Source organism: Solenopsis invicta, chromosome 5 (assembly GCF_016802725.1).
Source record: "Solenopsis invicta isolate M01_SB chromosome 5, UNIL_Sinv_3.0, whole genome shotgun sequence".
In the NCBI taxonomy this organism is placed as follows: domain Eukaryota; kingdom Metazoa; phylum Arthropoda; class Insecta; order Hymenoptera; family Formicidae; genus Solenopsis; species Solenopsis invicta.
The window spans coordinates 1,900,043-1,923,278 of NC_052668.1; the positions used below are offsets into that span (position 1 = coordinate 1,900,043).

General features: G+C 36.1%; 1 protein-coding gene across 3 annotated transcripts in view; it reads right to left on the reverse strand.

Moving 5' to 3' along the window:
- Positions 1 to 23,236, reverse strand: part of LOC105193776 (lutropin-choriogonadotropic hormone receptor) — a 156,796-nt gene that overhangs the window by 18,186 nt on the left and 115,374 nt on the right. For 2 of the 3 annotated variants that reach the window (XM_039450115.1, XM_039450113.1), the window contains 2 exons: positions 22,853 to 23,032; positions 16,743 to 16,937 (listed from right to left, as the gene is read on the reverse strand). In XM_039450115.1, coding sequence (XP_039306049.1) covers positions 16,743 to 16,937; positions 22,853 to 23,032 — 375 coding nt within the window. The remainder of the gene's footprint in view (positions 1 to 16,742; positions 16,938 to 22,852; positions 23,033 to 23,236) is intronic. The other variant, XM_039450114.1, reaches the window with a different exon arrangement.

Here is a 23,236-nt window from a genome sequence, read left to right on the forward strand (position 1 = left end):
GGAAGTGGCAAGACAAAAACAAGAGAGAAGGAAAAGAGAGAGAGAGAAGCAGGGGAAAGAAGGAGACAAGAATATATCATTATAGACAGTTCAACAATAAAGTATGGAGAAGAAGAAAAGAGGGATGGCTCTTTGTCAAACGAGAGATACAGAGACAAATTCGAACTGCATTAATAATATAGAAGCTGAGGAAGTAACGAAAGATTGGACCGAGTTTTGACTGGTCGTTGCAAGTAGAAAGAGACATATGCAGAGCATTTCGTGAATTCCGTAGAGATTTTTTCAAATTACTAAGGAAACACAGTTCTAACTTTCCATCTAAAAGTGTGGAACATAAAGAGGAACATAGACAATTGGGTTATAATTTACAAAACATGGATAAAGGGAGGTTTTGGGAAAGACACCAAGAAGAATTTAATAAAATTAAGAAAGTAAGTACAGATGCTGATAGAGAATATAGAGAGCGTGATAGAGAGAGAAATTTAGGTTCATATAATTAAAAATGGCAAATATTTTAATGTGGAATGCGGGGGGTAGTAGTAAGAAAGCGGAGTTTGCTAATAATGTGCTAAAATATGATTTAGCGGTAATAACAAAAACAATGTTGGGTCATGATAATCCACTTTATATTTCAGGATTTGAAACGTATAAAAATTAGAACATTAATAATAATGGAGGAGTTGCAATTCTGATTAAAAATAATATTGAATTTAAAGTAATCGAAGAATGGGCCATTAACTCAATCGATATAGAAGCAATTAGGGTTAAAATAAAAGATATTACAAGATGTTATAACTTAATAGCAGTTTACAGGAAACCATATGGCTATGAACCAATGTTGGCGTGGTATGATTTGCTTAAATCCAAAAAAGTGGATAAAGAAAACTCTATTATAGTCGGTGACTTTAATGCTCATAATAATGCATGGATTTGTACAAATACGGATAAAAACAGTGAGAGATTACACATGGCTATGTTTCAAAGAAAATTCATCAATGTCAATCACAACACCAAAACCAGAATAAATTATTACAATCAAGTTGCATCAAACATAGGTTTGATTTTTGCGAACAGAAACTTAATCGATAAAATTAAGTATCAATAGCAATTAGATGCATGGAGTTCGGATCACTATCCGGTGGACATGTTTGTGGACGTGAGTTTTCTACCCTACAAAAAAATTACCAACAGGATTTCGAATAAAAATACCGATTGAAAAGCATATCAGGATAATATTGAAGCCGAAGTAGATAAAGCACAAATCATCATTAACAACATGAAGGAAGGAAAAAAACTACATGAACTATATTCCTGGTTGAAAAATAATATGAAGAGAGCTATTCTAGTTGCATCAGGGAAAAATCCGGATAAAATTGATAAAGTTAGAATTACAAAAGTTAAAAAGTCAGATCAGCATAATAAAAAACAAGAAGTTAGATGGTGGGACGACAAATGTAATAAGAGCTAAAGTAATAAGGGCTAGAACTAATAAATTAAAAATATAGAGACGCACCGGTAGAATGGAAGACTTTGTGGAACATAAAAGATGCCGGGTTATAGCGAGGAAAACCATTAACAAAAAGAAAAAGAAAGATTTTAGAAGATTCTGTAATAGTATCAACAGATTTACTAACCTTTCATATGATTGTAACACTATGAGAACTTTAAAAGTCGCCAAAAATAAAATAAAATAGAATATATGGCAACACAAAGATAGAGAAGAGGAAATTAAAAGTACTATAGCAACCTTAGCTCCCATGGATAGAAGAAATGGGAGATGAAGAGAATAAGATGGAGAAATATTTCATGAGTGAGATAAATGAAGAATTTTCCATGGACAAGCTTTCTAGGGCCATACACATGATTAGAAAAGATTCAGCTCCAAAGTTGAATAACGTTGATTACCTGATGTTAAAAAATTTCCCCTTAAAGGTTTAACAACTATTGTTGGATATTTATAATATTATTGGTTGTACAACTTAATTCGGTCCGTTTTTTGCTTAAAAAACGCATTTATTTAAACGATAAAATGAAATAATACCTTATTCAAAGTATTGTCCATCGCTAGCCACTATTTTTTCCCATCTTTTTGGCAATTTATGGATTCCGTTGAGGAAGAAGCGTTCATCTTTTAAAGCAAAGAATAAATCGAGCTAATTTTTAATATCCTGTTCTGAAGTGAAGCGTATTCCAGTCAAAGCGTTCTGCATCGATCGAAACAAATGATAGTTGGAAAGGGCAAGGTTTGGGCTATAAGGCAAGTGAGCCAAAACTTTCCATCCGCTATTTTCCAAATAGTTTTTAACCGGAACAGCAACATGAGGCCAAGCATTGTCATGGTGAAAGATTATGGACTCGTGTCTGATCGCGTATTCTGGACGTTTTTCGGCTATAGCTTGCTTTAAACGGATCAATTATTGGCTGTAGAACACTGATTTTGGATTTAGCACCCCAAAAAACAAAATTAGTAGAATTTTCCAAATCCGGCTTTTTTGATAAAAAATTGTATATTAGTGTCAAAAAATGTAGAGTGTATAATGACCGAGGAATCAGATTTCTGAGAATATGACTTGATAATAAACTAAGATTTGATAAACACGTTGCAGATATCAAAGGTAGAGCAGCAATAAGCAAATAATATAACAAAGCAAATGATATAATGAAATAGCTCAGCGGGATATCTATAAGTGTTGAGGTCAATACGGCCTTAATGCTGTACAAAAATGTGGTAAGATCGGTTCTGGATTATGGCTTGTTTGTGTACAGTCTTATTCTACAATTGTTACAGCTTAGTTTGAAAAAAGCTCAGTTCCTCGGGTACAGCACGGTCCTCGGGTACAGGAATAGCACGCCCAATAATGTTATTATTGCGGAGTCAAAAGTAATATTGTTAAGAGATAGAGCACTGACTTTGGCTAAAAACTTTTGTAGTAAAATTTATAAATATGGAGAGGAAACAATTAGGAATAGTTTAGATAGGCTAAGAATTAAAAAAATGTTTGCTAGATATAGAAACCCGTCGTTCAATAAAAGTGTGATATGCACAGCGTCGGAATATGTTCGTTTATATGGTGATAAACTAGGTAGAAAAGAAAATTCGTTTGCAATTTGAGACTTGAAATATAATAGCAAGTTCCAAATGTATTATGAATAGAATCGACATAGACTGCGAGATCAGGAGAAGAATAAGGGGGCCTAGTGATAAGAAAAAAAAGTGATATTAATAGAATCAAGGGACAGGACAATATAAGACTTGTTAATGAAGTTAAGAATAAATATAAATTAAATGATAGATCTCTTATTATGTATACAGATGGCTCAAAGCCTCAGCAGTCTGTTTCCACAGGAGCAAGCGTAATATTAAAAAAAGAGGATGGGTATTATTTTAGTTTATCTAGAGAATGCTCCGTATTTACTGCAGAGGCTACGACGACCTCGTCGGCCTTGAAAATAGCGCTTGGAAAGATTGATTTTTTTGATAATTTTCTCTGATAGTTTATTGACACTACAAGCAATAAATGACAATAGTATTAAGTGTATAGAAATAAGTACATTTTAGAAGGTTGCACACTCGGTTTAAAGATTTATATAGAAAAAAATAGCATATGTATGAATTTGGCTCACGTTGGTTTTACGGGAAACAAATTAGCCACTTTGCTAAAATAGGCGCCGAGGAACCGGCAGACAACAATTCAGAAGTATCTTTCAAGGATCTCACAAGCATATTTAAGGAAGATGCATGGAAAAACACTCAGAGTAAAATTGATAATGAATCCAATCACAAAGGAAAATTTTATTTCACGAACTTCTATGATGATAACAAAAAACAACCGTGGTTCCGAGAGTTTAACATGGAGAGATATCATGTTACATTAATAAAAAATTGAGATCAAACCACTACAATTTAAACGCGTCGTTGGCTAGAAAGAACTATATAGAGAGTGAGAGATGCAAGTGTGCATACGAGATGGAAGATATCGACCATGTTTGTGGCGCTGCCATAAATATGACGAACAGAGAATGAGGTTAGGAGAGGAGCTGTGGAGAGAGCAACTTGATGAAGTGGAGAGTATTCAAGATATCCTGAAAAGAGAGGACTGAAAGAAATTTGGAATTATATATGAGTTTATTAAGAAAGTAAAGAGTTATTTAGAATTAGGACTTGCGAGTGCGAGCTAAAGATTTAATTTAGGGCACTCAACATCGCTGCCTCGCGTTGTATAACCACAATAGCTTCGGTTAGGTTCAATACGCGTCTTGGGACACAAAAAAAACACGTCATAGATATATGCATATGAGCCGGAAACTAAACAGCAGTCGACTGTGTGGGTCTTTCAAAATGAGTCTAACCTAACAAAAGTTGTTCGCGCTTGAAGCACTTTGAAACAAATGGTCGCCTATTTTTTCGAGAAAACTAGTCATGTGGCAACAGTAACCTTAGAGAAACATAGAACGGTTAATTCTGAGACGTACACAACCATTTGTTTTGAGAAAATCGTTTATTTCACGCAAACACACGCGCACGTGACATACTGTGTTCACCATACACAGCAGACATGAATTGCACTTCCTGATACCCCTTCCGCAGTCAAAAACCGCATTACACCTAGCTGTTCTTCTTTCCCAATCTCCATAGTGATATCGGACGCACACACGACGCGCTGACCTCACTTCAAGCACGTCTAACAAACAAATGACACAGTGGTTAACATTCGCGCTTTTCTTTCCTAATTTCCAATAGAGGTTACGTCCATAAACACACAGAAAAAGGTTACTAACATCCGCGCCATGCTCGTTATACAGTCTGTCTTGTTTTCATTGAACTGACTCTAATATAATAAAATGGCTTGAGCAAATGCAGAAGTCTATTGATCATCATGGAGAATACTTTGAAAAACAATAAAGCCAGTTTCAATGACAAATTACCGTGTTTTCCTTACAGGTCGCAAAACATACGGAGCAGCTCTCGTATTACGATATCTTAGATCATATATAATTATCTTACAATATTTCTTTGCTTTATATAATACTAAATATGATATAATTTTACAATATCAGCATATTATTTTTCAAACATAACGCGTTATGTATCCTACAAATAATAATGCAAAAATATATTCGAAATATAAAAATGTATGTATAATCAACTGGTTAAGACTATTTTGTGTTAATTATATTTACATACCCAGATAGCAAAGCGTGTCTCAGCAAAGTCGCTCAAGTTGTATTTATCTTCAACGATTTCAAATTCAAGCAATGCGCAGACAGCAATATATGTACATATTACTAACAGTTTAACGGCAAGATAGTAGCATTAAAATTACCTTATGTTATTGGTAGCATTGTATGGATCTTGTAATTATTATAGCAACATAATGGTAACAGTACGAATTTTAATGATAACGATTTTAAAGTTGTCAACAAATCTCTGTGGCAAGTGGCTACTAAAAGTTGTCATACCGTGATAACAATTTATCAACAATGCAACAAATGCAGACTCAGTTGCTGTAATTCTGCATATTATAATGCAATTAATACTAGCAGCAATACGGACATGTTGCTATCTGGGCAATAATAAAAAGTATGTATACTAATAAATAAAAGTGGTGCAGTAGATAAGGTACAAAGCTTATGATTCTGAGGTTTCAAGTTCAAAACCTATCAGTAGCCAGACAACTAAAAAAGCAAGTAAACAATACTAAAACAATAATAAAAATGTGATAAATTAGGATTAATTATTAACCCTTAAACACACCGATGCCGTAAAATATGTAAATACATTTTCTGGTTTAGGAGACTTTTTCAACTTTGAGAAACTATAACTTTGGTTCCAATCAATATTTTTCAACAATCTTTTTTTTTAAATGGAAGTACAGACCCAGATAACATCTCTTGCGTACAAATTTTGCGTGCAATATGCATGCAAACTTTGTAACAGATTTGCATGAGTTTTGTTCGTAGAACGTGTTACATTGTGTGTATATTGCTTACAAGTGACTAATTCATGCATTGTCCCATATACTGACAAATTACATGCAGACGGCTAACATACAAGGTGTCCCAGAAAGTTTGCATTTTTTTTTAAGAGCGGATTCTTTGCAAAATTTTAAGAAAAAAACCGTAATACAAAAATGTTGAGGGTATAATGCTTTTTAAATTACTTGCGATTAAAGTTTACGAATCACAGAGCTGACATTTTGCGCGCTCAGGCATGGTGACATGACAAAGTACCACAAGGGTACCTCTTAACATTCAGGTTGTCATATAAATACGCAATGACTTTATATTAAAAAATTATGACTGTAGCAAACATATTTGTACATTACATGTGCATAATTAACGTTTTTAATAAAATAATAATTTAATAACAAGATGTTACGATAGCCGTTGGGTCAGCTGTCAAAATCAATTAATTACCATGTTTATATGATAAGAACTGTTATGGTAATATATCAAAAAGTAAAAGTTCTTACAAAAAGAAAAGTTCTTATCATATGAACATGGTAATAAATTGATTTTGAAAGCTGACACAACGGCTATCGTAACATTTTGTTATTGAATTGATATTTTGTTGAAAACGTTAATTATGCATATGTAATGTACAAATATGTTTGCTACAGTCATAATTTCTTAATATAAATGTCACTGCGTATTTATATGACAACCTCAATGTCAAGAGATACTCTTGTGATACTTTGTCATGTCACCATGCCTGAGCGCGCTAAATGTCAGCTCTGTGATTCGTAAACTTCAATTGCGAATAATTTAAAAACCATTATACTCTCATTTTTGTATTAGGTTTTTTTTCTTAAAATTGTCCAAAGAATCCGCTCATAAAAGGAGAGGCGAGTTTTCTGAGACACCCTGTATTGCTAGTCGTTTGCTCGTAATTTAACAATACAGTGCACAACTTCTCATAAAATATTTTGTGTGTAAATATTCAACAAATCACGCTCAAAAACGATTCATATTGTGCAAGCAAAACCGTGTTTTAATGTGCTGTTATATAGGTAACAAATAGCCAGCAAACTTTGCGCGCAGTACTCTTGTTAATAAACATGTGAGACGTATGCCAATTGAACGAATGATGTGCGCACATTGTTTGTATGACTTTCAAACTATTAAAATGTAAACTTTAATAATAAATAAAATTTAGAAATATAATTGATCCAAATAAATGTTTACAAAAATGCACAATTATTTCTAAATTATAATGTAGAAATATTGCATTATGAAATATTATACATTCAACATTTTACATAAAGAATCAAACGGTGGTATTTGTTTTGATGTTTCCACCCCATCTCCAATTTTGACAAAATTAGACTCATTCGACGCTTTCATTCAAAATAAACAAAATCATTTTCATTCAAAATAAACAAATCTAGCAGAAAAAAGTGTCGCTCTGCTCCATGAACCAAGATATCAAACGTTAAAGTTGGCGATTATACAGGTTAGGATACCTGTCATCTCGGGGTATTGTAACGAACTGAGCATGTGCTGTGATAGAAATGTGTATAAAATTTGAAATGCTTTTTTTATTAATAATTACATCACTGCCACATTTAGTACACTTGATTGTGCAATGTATATTTTACCCCCCCCCCCTCCTGTTAATTATAAAATATATTATAAAAATATTTAATAAAATATAAACACTGTGTTGAATTAAAAAACTTATTAGTTTTTGTGCAATATAAATTTTTTAATTAAGGCATTAAAATAATATATTTTATAAAATTAATTAATTTAATTAATAGACACATCCCACTTACAAATAGAAATCTTAAAACAAGGTCAATAGATGTACTGCTCCCTCCACATGAGTTTGGGACTTTCCACGCAAAGGGAGGTCCATCTTATTTCTACTCTCACCCACCCCACACTCCGCGGTGCGGACATGGTCGCATGGTCTACTCAGGGACATGGTCGCCGCCCCTCTTCCCGGAGGACACGTCAGAGAGGGATCGCCCGCGAGAGTACCCGGTCTCGCATAAAAACGCGGCGGATTTGCCCGAGGACCTGAGGATCATCGAGAAAGAACGCAGGAGGGCCGTCAAAAAATGAGGAGAAAGAATACTGCCCCGGACGGGATTACAGAGATGGGCGATTGCTCTCTGTGATTTAGGGGGCCGCCTAAGACGGCTTTTCGACCACTTCTCCAAACGGGGCAGTTTCCGTCCCCCTGGAAAGAGGCCAGCCTCGTTCTTATCCCGAAGGCGGGGCCAGCGGAGGATCCCTCAGCCCATCGACCCATATGCTTCGTTGACAATGTGGGAACAGTGGGCTCCGACGTGCAATTCTGCCAATTCGGCTTCAGACCAGGGAGATCGACAGTCGAAGCTATCCGGCGGTTGAGATCGCTGGTAGACCGGGCGGTCTCCCGGGGCGGGGTGGCATTGGCGGTGAATTTGGACATCTCCAACGTATTCAACACTCTGCCCTGGTAGAGCATCAGGGAGGGTCTCCGGAGGAACGGGGTCCCTCTCTACCTGGAGAGAGTAGTCGGGACCTACTTGGGCGATCGTGTAGTCACCTGCAAGGACCGGGATGGCGCAGTGATGCGAAGGATTATCAGCAGGGGAGTTCCACAGGGGTCGGTCCTAGGACCACTCCTGTGAAATATCGGCTATGACCGAGTCCTTAGCCTGCACCCTCTTGTCGGAGTGTCGTTAGTTTGCTACGTTGACGACACCCTGGTAGTCAACTCCGGTGATTCCTGAAGGGAGGCAAGACGCAACGCGTCGACGGGGCTGTACCAGGTTCTTAAGAAGTTCCGCCTCTGGGGCCTCAAGGTAGCACTTCATAAAATGGAAACCATCTGGTTTGGGGGACCAGAGGAAAAGGGTCCACGATGGTCTCACATCGCGCTGGAGGATACCCGGGTCGAGATGAAGTCCCAGATGAGGTATCTGGGACTGATCCTCGATTTGTACTGGAGCTACCAATCACATTTTGAGTGGCTGGCCATCAGGTTGGGCGAGGCGGTCTCCGATTTCGGCCGCATTATGCCCAACTTGAGGGGCCCAAGCGAGAAGGTCCGCCGCCTCTTTATGGGGGTAGTGCGCTCAATCGCCATGTATGGGGCGCCCGCATGGTGTGGACCTTCTGGTGACCTCCACGCAGAACATCAAGCTCCTCCACAGGGAGCAGCGGAGGATGGCTATCAAAGTCGCGCGGGTGTACGGCACCACCCCGTGGGAGGCAGCATGCGTGTTGGCTGGCTCGGGCCCCTGGATGTACGTTGCACGCTCGCTGGCGGAAACCCACGAGTGGGAAGAGGAGCTGGCTCACGGGGGCAAACCGAAGATAATAGAGGCAAGGAGGAACAGAGCCAAGGCGGAGATCCCGCGGCACTGGGGAAAGCGTTTTTCTCACACAAGGGCGGGACTAAGAGTGGTTGAAGAAATCGGCCCCGTCCTGGAAGAATGGATGAGAAGAGGTCACGGAGGCTTTTTCTTCCACCTTACGCAGGTGCTCTCCGGGCACAGATGTTTCGAATAGAACCTGCACAAAAAGGTCGGGCGGGAGCCATCCACCAGGTGTCACCACTGCTTGGAGGAGAAGGACACGGCGCAGCACACCCTGGAGGAGTGCCCGGTGTGGGCCGAGGCGCTGAGCCCTCACTGAAAAGCTAAGGAGAGACCTCTCCCTGCCGGCCGTTATAAAAAGGATGCTGGCCAGTTCCAAGAGTTGGAGTGCGGTGGCCGCCTTTTGCGATGCAGTTATGTCGCGGAAGAAGGCCGCCTAGCGGGCCAGAGAAAATGATCCCCCCCCCCCCCGGAGAGAAGGTGCAGCAAAGGGGTAAAACGTCAAAGATACCTACGTCAACATCTGTAGGCCTTCCTCATCCCTGCTTAACAGGCCTACGCGGGCACCCCGCGGGCGGCGTAGTGCCGAGCAGAGCTGCGGTTTCTTCCTTGAAGGTGAGAGAGGAACGATTAGATTGGGAGTTTTTACAGAGAATGGAAAGTACGCCCCTTGCGGTATCGGCGGCGGGGTATTTGCTCGATCGACCCCCTTGAGGTTGGGGATACAGGACACGGAGGGCTGGGAGCCCGAGGCGTCACAACCCGCATCCCGGTTAGGGTGGCTGATTGTCAACTGATCGACCACTAACTTCCAAAGGGGAGTCTCTGCTCTTGTGCGGAGACTCGTTAGGATGGATCGCGGTGCATACTCAGTTCGATCCCGTGGTCCGTCTCGAGCTCAGACGCCGGAAACAGGTGAGGTTTAGTGGCTATACCGGCCCTCGTTCGGTCGGGAGCCCCACATACCCCGTGTCCTGTCTTCGCAGGGCACGGAAATGTGGTAACGCATTCTCCAACTATAAAAAAAAGCTCGAGCGCCACCGTCGCTATGCTTAGACAAATTTAAATTGGACAAAAAGTTTACAAACCTAAGTGGTATTTACTTAAAATAAATGGCTTAAAATTGTGTAATTTAATAAAAATGTATTTCCATTGAAAAATCTTTTATCAGTTTCAACCCAAGTGACTGTATTTAATTTCAATAAGTTTCAATAAAATGTATAACATTTAATTTAAAAGAATTAAAGAAAGAGTACAAAATAAAAAAATTTTATTGAAATAAAAAATTTTTAATGCATAAAAACATGGCGCTGCTAGATAGGAAAAGCAGAAAGGACATAAGAAAGAATGCAATAAATGTAATACTTGTAAACTATGCGATATAAAAGCAATTTGCAAACTAAGCTTTAATTTCTTTAACATCGAAAGTTAAACTTAAGATACCACCACTTGGATTTTATTAAAAAAATAAAGATTATTAAAAATTATTTATTTTAATAAAATTTTTTCATTTCTGTTAAAATATAAATTATTTAGGTTAAATTATATTTTAAAATTTTATATATTATTTATTTTCAATTAAATACTACTTGGGTTGAAAGATTTTCAATAACAATTGAGAGATAGTAGGTTTTATATAGAAATTATTCAATTTTTCTCATTATTTTTTTTATCTAGCAGCGCTATGTTTTTGTGCATTAAGCATTTTTTATTTTAATAAAATTTTCTTATTTTGTACTGTTTCCTCTTTAATTCTTTTTAATAAAATGTTATATATTTCATTGAAACTTATTGAAATTGAATACAACCACTTGGGTTAAAACTAATGAAAAATTTTTCAATAAAAATACATTTTTATTAGATTACCCAGCAAACGAGAAATAATTCAAAAATATTTAGGATTATTAAATGGAACAAAATTGAATCAAGTTTTTGGATTTTTTGAATCCGTTTTCTATCCGTAATCTATTTGAATCAATAATTATGGATTGGCTATTTGCTTAAAAAAAAACTATAATTTTATATTTGTTTATATAAATAATGTGTTTTAATTATACATATTTCATTTTTTCGATAACGTATATTGACCTGATCTACCAGTTACATGCACATATCAGCATAAAATGTTCACAGGTCATTATGAGGGATCAGTTTGCAGTGATCACGGAGATCAAGCAACGTTCACCGGAGTCGCGACTTAAATGGGTGACCGCTTGAAAATTTCCGAAAAAAAATTCCTAAAAAATGGTTTTTGAAAATATTACAAAAATATTGTTTTGCTCACGTAGATTCCATTTGAATAATCCACGTGAAAAAAAATGCAATGAATTATATTTAACTAGAAATATAGGAAACGGATTCAATGTGTTCAGTTTCTATAAAATTCAATACTTTTTTCGCGGATTCAAAAACTTGATTTATATGAATTTATCCAATCCAATTATTTGTCGTTTACTGGGTATACAATTTCAAGACATTTATTTTAAGTAAATATCACTTAGGTTGAAATAACAGATTTTGTAGAATACAAATACTACCACTTGGATTTTGTAGAAAAAGTATATTCTCTTTATAATAGGCGCACTTTAAAGATTTTATACATTTTTTTGAAGAAACGCATATCATTTTTATTAGATTATATAATTTTATTTTAAGTAAATATCACTTAGGTTTGAATAAGAGGTTTTGTAAAAAATATTAATACATATCATTTTGATTGAAAAAATAAAGATTTTTAAGCGCGCGCACACACATAGGCATCTTTTTTTATCTCTTTTTAAGATAATTTTGTACTGTTACGTTTACATTAATGTATTCTGTTTTAGTAAATCTATCTAGGTTCCGATCTTATTTTTAATCGGTCTCCGTATTTTTGGTGCAGAAATCCCGATCAATTTCCCAGATAACATTTCTTACTGGCAAATTTTGCGCGCGATGTGCATGCGAACTTTGTAACAGATTTGTATGCGTTTTGTTCGTAGAACGTGTTACATCGTGTATATTGCTTACAAGTGGCTAGCTCATGTATTGTCCCATGTACTGGCAAATTACATGCAGATGGCTAACATATTGCTAGTCGTTTACTCCCCAGATAACATTTTTTGCGCGCAAAGTTTGCGCGTTTTTTATGCATGTAAACTGTGTACGCGGTTTGCGTGAGTTTTGCCCGCAAGTTGAAATTCTGTAATTTCAGATTGAAATGGATTTAACAAGTGAGTGCTAACGCCACCGCTAGGCGGCCACGCCGCAGAAGATTTTCTCGTGAGTTGAGTGCGGCCACAGGCGTTATATCTAGGTGCCACCGCCGCCGACTCGTCATCTCATACTTTAGTGACACTTTTAGGAGCTGTTTTTTGTAACCTCGAGACGAATACTCGCTCTTATTCTTTTGAAACATGGCGTGTGTGTGAAACGCTGTTCCACATAAAATTTTATATTTTTACATGTAAATAACAATTTGTATTGATATTTAATTTTGTACATAAATTAAATGTTTAATTCAAATTTAATTTTTTAAAATCTTTTTTAACAAAAAGAATACAAGAAATATTTTTTTTGTAAACTAAACATTTATTACGTTTACATTAATATATTCTGTTTTAATAAATCTATCTGGGTTTGGATCTTATTTTTAAATTGGTCTTAATACCAGTATTTTCGGTGCAGAAATCCCGATCGATTCGGATTACCTTTTCTTAAATCGGTTTTAATAGCACATTTTCGGCAGGGTATCGCTTATTGATATCGCGCGCAAAGTGTGCTAGCGTTTTGCGTGCATATCGCTTATTGAAATTGCGCACAAAGTGTGCTAGTATTTTGCTAGCGCTATGACGACGCAGTTGGATAAGGTTTTGCTTGCGTTGTAGGAATCCCTTTTACGCGTGATTTGCTGGACGTTTACCCGCAAAATGTTTTCTGGGTTGGATTACTTTTTTTTAAATCGGTTTCCATCGTACATTTTCGACAGGGTTGTCATATATATATGACAACTATTTTATTTGTTACTTATAAGTAACAAATTGCCACCACAATGTGCGTGATGCTTGCATATATTATACGCATATTGCATACACATATTGTTAATATAATGTTTGCACAATATGTATGCACATTGCTTGTTGATTTGGCATGCATCTCACATGTTTATGACAAGAGTGTTGCAAGCAAAGTTTGCTGGCAATTTGTTAGTTATATGACGACGCACTGGGACAAGGTTTTGCTTGCATTTTAAGAATCCCTTTTGCGCGCCATTTGCTGGACATTTACCAGCAAAATATTTTTTTGAGGAATCTCAGAAACGTGACTGCAAAATAGGCACTGCCATAAAATGATTTATTGTAAAGTTATAAAGGATAAATCATTAAGAAACAATAAAAAATTATTTAAAACTCCACTTTTCCTTAAAAAAAATCATGTCTTCGCAACAAAAAACTTTTAAGGACTTTAAAATACGGTGTTTTAAAGATAAAGTCATACTTTCAAAAAAATTATTTTTATTAAAATTATGTAACAAGCATATATTTTTATTCCTATTAAAAGGTATAATTATGTAACAAGCAAATATTATTTTTTTTTTAAAGTATAATTATGTAATAAGGACAATATAAGGTACTTTTGAGTATCTAAAAATTTACTCTTTTACAAATCATATCTTTGTAACAAAAAACTTTTAAGAATTTTATAATACGGCGTTCTAAAGCTAAAGAGTCATACAGTAAAAAAAAATTATGTTCCTATTAAAAAGTATAATTATGTAACAAGTGTAAGATACCCAAATATAAACTCCAAATCATAAGGACCGAAGTCAGACCGTTGATATACAAGAAACAAACACCAAGATGCCAGTGGATCTTTGGTCTACCAGCAGTCGAATCGACGGATCCCGAGTTCAAACCCCACCCAAGCTCCTTTATTTTTCAACTATCTTGTAAAAAATTTCTTCTTATAATTTACAACGTCTTATAATTTATAATATTATAGAAACTCTTAAAGTGAATTATTTTTCGGAATAAATCTGCTCGTTAAGGCCTAATTATTAATTTTTATAAATAATTTTATTATAATAAATAATTTATTAAATATTTTTATTAATTTTTTATTAATAAAAAGTTGCTTAATTTTATTAGTATATGTAAATATATTATTATTAATTAATTTAAAAATACTAAAGATAATGCAATTGTAAAATATAATAGCAAAAGGTTTAAAAAAAAATAAAAAAAAATTTGAAACTGGAGATTTGAACCCAATCCGCCACGGAGGGAAAAATGTAACACTAGCACTTAGCCTTCTCATCTACGACGCTCTCTTAGATAGTGATTCAAGATTCCAGTACTTAACGTACAAACGTCCCAATATTAAACTTTAATTGCAATTTTCTTAAAAAGTAAGGGCCATTCACGCTAACCTTTTTACACTTTTAATATACTTGTTTTCCCTTTTTGAATAAGGTATGATTCATCTCATTTGGCATTTTACAGTTCTTGCCCACTCCTTGTAAGTGCATATATCAAATAATAATTTATTTGTCTTAAAATGTCGCATGTGTGTTCACTTTTGCTCCTCACTGTACAATGGTAATCCTACAGATCCCAACAAAATTTTGCTGCTGTTATTTATATTCTTGTTGACCAATAAAGTTGATCAACCATATCAATCGAAAGAGGAGTTTTCAAACCTTTTTTATCCTCTGGTCCAAACCTTCTATCTCATTTTTCACACAGCATGCGTTCAAAACTTTACATAGGGTCTCTCTGACCCACTCGTATGTTTAAAGATTAAAAATGAGTGGTAAGTGCAGTAGTTTATGCTATAATAAAAAAATTTGAAATAAAAAAATTGTTTGCTTTATATACTTTTAAATTTTTACTCTAATAATAATGAGTAAAGCCAATAAGACGAGCAAAAAATTCTAGGTGTTTGTATACAGTGCAGCTTGTATTTATTAATAACTTGTCACAAATGTTTTAACTTTACGGAATCTTCTTCAGTTTGTATATGACTTACATGACGCAAAGTGCAAACAACTTTTTCGAGGCGGCCTGAAGTTCGAGTAAGAATAATACGCAAAATTAAAGTCTGGTCCATGGTCTGATTTTTTTAATTGCTTCGTCGTTTCCCAATCCGCGAAACAAATCAAGTCCAAAGGTACGACGACCACTCGCTTCTCGTCATACGACTTATGCAATTTATTCGAATCTCGACTATCAGAAAGTTCGTCGTTAGAGTTGTTACAAACGACTGATGGTCGAGATTCGAATAAATTGCATGAGTCGTATGACGAGAAGCGAGTGGTCATTGCACCTTTGGACTTGATTTGTTTCGCGAATTGGGAAACGACAAAGCAGTTAAAGAAATCAGATCATAGGCTTTAATTTCCCTATTATTCATACTCGAACTTCAGGCCGCCTCAAAAAAGTTGTTTGCACTTTGCGTCATTAATGTAAGAGTCATATACACACTGAAGAAGACTCCGTAGAGTCAAAACGTTTGTGACAAGTTATTAATAAATACAAACTACACTGTATACAAACATCTAGAATTTTTTGCTCGTCTTATTTGCCTCAATCATTATTGTTAATTTGTATACGAGCTAACCAGATCATTGTTTTTACACTAATGTACAAAATAATTAAATAAGTTTTTTTTTATTTAAAATATTTTTTTGTAATTTATCATCGACAATTAAATTTAAAAGAATTAAATAAATGGTCAAATTTAACAATTAATGTTTCTGACTTACATATATTGTCATATAGAGATATTTTAGAAAGTTATTTCGAAGCTAAAGTAGACCACATTTCTTATCAAATTAGTTTGTTATATAAAATTCCTAATTTTATTTGTTAACATTAAATTGTTTTATTCTTAAGGGGATGCTGAAGTTGTGAATTTTGCCGACTGAACAACGACTTACACACATATGATTTACAATACACATAGTTAACAAAATATCAGTACGTCATTTGTACTATTATATCAATATCGCACGCTTATTTACGAATAAATTTTCGTAAAACCTTTTCGCATTGAATTAGATGTCTAACAATAAGTATAATTTTAAAACCTCGACGTTATTCTTTGTGTATTCTTCTGGAAATTCCAATTTCATAAGTACAAACTGTACAATTTTTATATCAAGCAAATATTGTTACGACTTGATTACGACAGCTCTAGACGGTACATTTATCTAACAAAATAATGATAATATTTTTATACATAATATTTTTATTTTAGGTCTGTATGTCGTCCCATGTAGGTTCTATAAAGCTCCTGAGTCATTTTCCCATGGGACAAGACTCATAGGTTACGTATAGGAATATTTCTATGGAAATTCGCGGTAAGATATGCTATATAGGATCCAAGAATAAAATGTAGATACGTTATACATTGCATAATATACACAAAGAAACACGAAGGAAAGAAGATTACCTAGGTAAACACCCATGAAAAAATCGGCAGCGGCTAAATTGCAGACTAAAAATCGTGGCACATCCATCTTGCTTCTTGAAAATATCAAAACAAACACTACAGTGCCATTGCCGAGCATTGCAAGGAGGAAGACTATCCAAACGCCACATCGTAAGGTCCACCAGTCGAATAAATCTTGGCACGGTAGGAAAGGACCTAAAAATTTCACATATATACATACATACGTAAGCGAGTTAAACAAATAGATGACATGTTTAACATATTCAAAAAGCATCAAGGTTTTGTAGATATCTAAAAAATATCTCATTAAAAAAGTTTTTAAGATATTTCTGAAAAATGTTCTGAAGTAATTTAAAAAAAAATACACCCCGCTAAAAAATTTTTCATACATAATTATATTTATAATAATTAGATATATATAACTATATAACAAATACGTCAGATATATATATATATATACACACACGCACGCGCACGCACGCACGCACGCACGCACGCACGCACGCACGCACGCACGCACGCACGCACGCACGCACGCACGCACGCACGCACGCACGCACGCACGCACGCACGCACACACGCACACACACACACACACACACACAGGATGTCCCATTTTTAAAAACGCACCTCAATAATTCTTTAATGAAGCATTTTCAATAAAAATGTTTCAGACAAAAGTTGCATGGTTTCGAAGGGGACATAAGATGGTGTTATTAATTTAACTTTGAATAGTTGCTTGAAGGTCACGTGAAGGTCACGCCTTCCAAAACACTATATTTAAATGTTTTTTTTGTTAAGTATTTTTCGAGTTACAAGACTTGAAAGTTACAGTACCGCCGGCATAGCATTACTCAAGGTGTACCACGTGGAGGTTGCCCAGTTGTTTATTGTGTTGTATCGTAGTAAAAATTGAACTTAGAAAAAATTCTTCGTTCATTTCGTAACTTTAGCAATGCCAGACTATACAAGAAACGAAATTGTTAATATTCTCTTAGTTCTTGGAGAATGTCGTCGCAATTATCGTGCAGCAGTTCAAATGTATCATAATCGTTTTCCTGATAGATGTTATCCTAATGATCGAGTAATTGCCGATATCGAACGACGTGAAAGACAGCGTCCTAATGTAAGAAGACAACGACGCCATATTAATGTCCCTGAGCGTGATGACCCCCGAGTCCTTTTTGTGTTAGCTGTGGTGCATTTAAATATTTCACTACGAGATATTAAAAAACAATTTGGTATTCAAAGAAACACAGCTCAGAGATTTTTGGCCTTGCATACATTCCATCCATGTCATATAACATTGACTCAGGCACTAACACCTAATGATTATCGTCAAAGACTTGAATTTTGTAATTGGGTTCAGGCTATGTTACGGCAGGATCAACAATTTTTTAGGTCTGTTATGTTCTCAGATGAAGCTACTTTCCATAATACAGGCCAACTAAACCGACACAACAATCATTATTGGTCCTATAATAACCCGCATCGTTCAATTGATTACCAACATCGTTGGAGTCTTATAGTGTGGTGTAGTATTGTAAATGGTTACTTAATTAGACCCGTCTTTTTTTGTCGAAAACGTTAATTCAGCGAACTACTTGCATTTCCTTGAACATAAATTGCCAGTCTTCTTGGAAGACGTAGACCTAGTAACAAGACAACGCATGTGGTTCCAACATAATGGCGCACCAGCTCACAGAAGTTAGAGAGTCCGACAGTTTCTACACCGTCTCTTCCCACGTAAGTTTATTGAACTTAAAGGACATGTTGAATGGTGCCCCAGATCTCCGGATCTGACAAGTCCCGATTTTTTCCTATGAGGATTTATAAAAAATATGATTTACGCAGAAATACCTACAACTAGAGACAATATGATAGACCGTATAAAAAACTGTTGCATTTCTTACAGTTTTTTCAGGGGAGAATGGGTATATAGATGCAAATCAGCATCAATTATTATATTAAATTAATTAATTTAATATAAATAGTGATGCTAATTCTTATTCGACATGCTGTGTTACGACCGGAATTAATTCGGCGCACATTCTGATTGAATTCGGAAAAGTATACAAAATCACACGAATACATATAAGCATTAAGATCTAGCTGCGACCAAAGAAGGCTTTCTTACTATCATTGTGTTGTTACACTATCGGTCCAATAACATATTTGTAATTTGTTGCATTTCTATTCCTAGGAATGTCCTTCCAGAAACTGCTCAAAATTTCGAACGTCGAATTTAATTATGTATTCAGAATGAAGGAAAAATTTTTGAAGACTTATTACGATAGAAAATTCTTAAAATCTTGCTTTAACTGGCTGGATTTTTTCCGATCTTGCCTTGACTGGCTGAATCACCGATCAATCTTGTCTTGACTGACTAGATCACCGACCGATCTTACCTTGACTGGTTGGATCACCGATCAATCTTGTCTTGACTGATTGGATCACCGACCGATCTTACCTTGTCTGGTTGGATCACCGATCAATCTTGTCTTGACTGACTGGATCACCGACCGATCTTACCTTAATTGGTTGGATCACCGATCAATCTTATCTTGACTGGTTGAATCATTCTCCGATCTTTCTTCGAACACAAAAGAGGTGTAAATCCGACCGAGCTACCTCTATGTGGTACACCTTGAGTAATGCTAATGCTAGTATGTAATGCTAGTGGTGCTGTAACTTTTAAGTCCTGTAACTCGAAAAATACTTAACGAAAAAACATTTAATTATAGTGTTTTGGAAAGGCCTTGAAATAAGCTACAAGAATATGTCAAATAGGCAGTTCTATTAAAAAAATTGAAGGTCACCTTTACGTGACTTTCAAGCAACTATTCAAGGTTAAATTAATAACACCATTTTATGTCTCCCTCAAAATTATGCAACTTTTGTCTGAAACATTTTTGAAAATGTTTCATTAAAGAATTATTGAGGTGCGTTTTTTCAAATGGGACACTCTGTGTGTGTGTGTGTGTGTGTGTGTGTGTGTGTGTGTGTGTGTGTGTGTATATATATATATATATGGCTACTTATACTGGGACACCTTGTATATATATATATATATATATATACACAAGGTGTCCCAGTATAAGTAGCCATCCCTCTTTATCTCGTAAACTAACAGAGATAGACCCAATAAATATAATATTAAATTAAATGGTTTGAACTAAACTTTATTGTGGGTGCAGTGATTACTTAAAGAAATTATCTATGTTAAAGAACGAAGAGACATGTACAACTTTTGCATGGTAAAGTGAATATTTTTATACGATAAAAGTTGTAGAGTTTTTTTTTAATGTATACAATGATGTATGATTTATCAAAATTATTTTATAAATTATAGAAGTTATGTCGGTTTAAAGTTTTGAGGGCAACTAATACCATTTCAGTTTCGCCCATACGGTGTGGCTAACTTCCGATTCCTGTTTCGGCGATTGACGTGTAACGTGTTGACATCTGATTATAATATTCGATGTACGTAAAATGTAAGTAATAAGAATACAAAAATCTACAGGTTTGTAAAATTATTACACCAAATATTATAATCAGATATCAATATGTTACACGTCAATCGCCAAAACGGGAGTCGGAAGTTAACCACACCGCAGGGGCAAAACTGAAATGGTATTAGTCGCCCGCGGAACTTTAAACCGACATAACTTCTATAATTTGTAAAATATTAGAAGTATAAATAAGTTTCCGCCGTTTTACAAAAAATGGCGCCACTAGTACGTTATGGTTGAAATTGTCTGTTGTAAAACGTTATATCATAAGGTTGGACATCTGGCAACAACATAACCTTAAAATATTAGCGATTTTGTATCAGCATCATATATCTTTTTTCGTGCGAAAATGTCGAGTTTTGAGCCGAATAAGCGTCATTTGCGGGAGCTTTTGATTTACTTCTTTAATTTGAAGAAATCTGCAGCCGAGGCGCATCGATTGCTTGTAGAAGCATATGATGAGGCTGCCTTAAGTAAGAGAAGTTGCCGTGAGTGGTTTCACAAGTTTAAGAACGGTGAATTTAACGTCGAAGACAAAGAACGTAACGGAAGGCCGAAAGTGTACGAAGACTGGAATTGGAAACATTATTAGATGAAGATTCGTGCCAAACGCAAGAAGCACTTGCACTTACATTAGGAGTGACTCAACCAGCAATTTCACATCGCTTAAAATCATTGGGAGTGATTCAAAAACAAGAAAACTGGGCTCCATATGAACTGAAGCCGAGAAACGTTGAACGCCGATTTTTCACACGTGAAATGATGCTTACCAGGCATAAACGAAAGGATTTTTTGCATCGTATAGTCACTGGTGATGAAAAATGGATCCACTACTATAACCCAAAAAAGAAGAAATCATGGGGACCACCTGGCCATGCTTCAACATCGACAGCCAAGCCGAACATTCATGGAAAAAAGCTCATGTTGTGTATTTGGGATCAGCTTGGTGTCGTGTAGTATGAGTTGCTCAAACCGAATGAAACCATTACTGGGGCTCTCTACCGAACACAATTGATGAGATTGAGCCGAGTACTCAAGGAAAAACGTGCCCACTACTACTCCAGACACGACAAAGTTATTCTTCTGCATGATAATGCTCGTCCACATGTTGCGGCGCCGGTCAAAACCTACGTGGAAACACTCAATTGGAAAGTTTTATCCCACCCGCCGTATTCACCAGACATTGCTCCTTCTGATTACTACCTGTTTCGATCGATGGCGCATGGCCTGTCTGAGCAACACTTCACATCATATGAAGATACAAAAAATTGGGTCGATTTGTGGATAGCTTCAAAAGATGAAGCATTCTTCCGACGCATTAGGTACCGTTCTTTCACAATAAATGCCCAATTTTTGATAAAAAACGGCGGAAACTCCTTTATACTCCTAATAATTCTGATAAATCATACATCATTGTATTCATTAAAAAAACGTTACAACTTTTTTTATATAAAATTATTCACTTTATCATGCAAAAGTTGTGCATGTCTCTTTGTTCTTTAACGTAGATAATTTCTTTAAATAACCACTGTGCTCACAATAAAGTTTAGTTCAAACCATTTAATTTGATATTATATTTATTGGGTTTATCTCTGCTAGTTTACGAAATAAACGGGGGTAGCCACTTATACTGGGACACCCTGTGTGTGTGTGTGTGTGTGTGTGTGTGTGTGTGTGTGTGTGTGTGTGTCGTGTGCGTGTGCGTGTGCGTGTGCGTGTGCGTGTGCGTGTGCGTGTGCGTGTGCGTGTGCGTGTGCGTGTGCGTGTGCGTGTGCGTGTGCGTGTGCGTGTGCGTGTGCGTGTGCGTGTGCGTGTGCGTGTGCGTGTGCGTGTGTGTGTGTGTGTGCGTGTGCGTGTGCGTTTGTGTGTACACACACGCGAGGTTTGTTAGAAAAGTATCCGACCTTATTTTTTTTTGCGAAAACCTGATGGATTTGAATGAAGTGCGCTTGCACGAGCCCACCTTCGAAGGCATGCGTGAATTTTTTCGCACCTGTTGATGGCGTCAGTCGCTGGCAAGCAGCGTTTGAGTGAGATTATGTGTAGTGCTCTTGTCGCAGCGTCGGTTTTTAGGTCTCGATGCAATTGCGAAGTATGTAAAGAAACGTATGTTAGCTATGGTCGTACTTAAAAAGATATCTGAGATCAAGTAGCCTTCGCAATTACATCGAGACCTAAAAACCGACGCTGCGACGAGAGCACTACACATAATCTTACTCAAACGCTGCTTGCCAGCGACTGACGCTATCGACAGGTGGGAAAAAATTCACGCATTCCGACGAAGGTTCAAGGTCGGCTCGTACAAGCGCGCTTCATTCAAATCCATCAGGTTTTCGCAAAAAAAAACAAGATCGGATACTTTTCTAACAGACCTCGTATATAGAAGGTAAAGACAGTTATGGAATACCTGTTTCAACTTTAATATCTCAAAATTATCTAAACCATATATAATTTTATCTTTTATCAAAATAATTTATAATTAAATTATTTTTAACTTATCTAAGATTTACTTGTAATTTATCTGATTTTTATCTAGATAATTTTAAATTATCTAAGTGCAACACTGAAAACGCATTTACTGAAACATTGTTGACGTACCGGGTTGCGGTAAGCATTGGATACGAGAGGATACAGTCCGACTCGTCGATGTTGTTCGACCGTCTAAGTTCTCGAAATAATCTTCTACGTAGGAAGGCAGGTTTCCGGGGTAGGTAAAATCTGAACCAAAGTTAGCCCAAAGTTCATTTATCTGCGATCCGAATTTGTCGGTCAAGTTATCTAGAAAACGTTATCACTTCAATGCCGCAAAAACCAACACTACCAAAGGTACATTCCAAAACATTCTTTCAGAGGAAAATTTTACTCGATATAATATAGTATACGTTACGTGTACTATGTATTTCGAATAGTTTTCCTCGAAAAGGACGTTTTGGAATCTAACCCAAATATAATACAATAAAACGAGTAATGAACAAAGATATT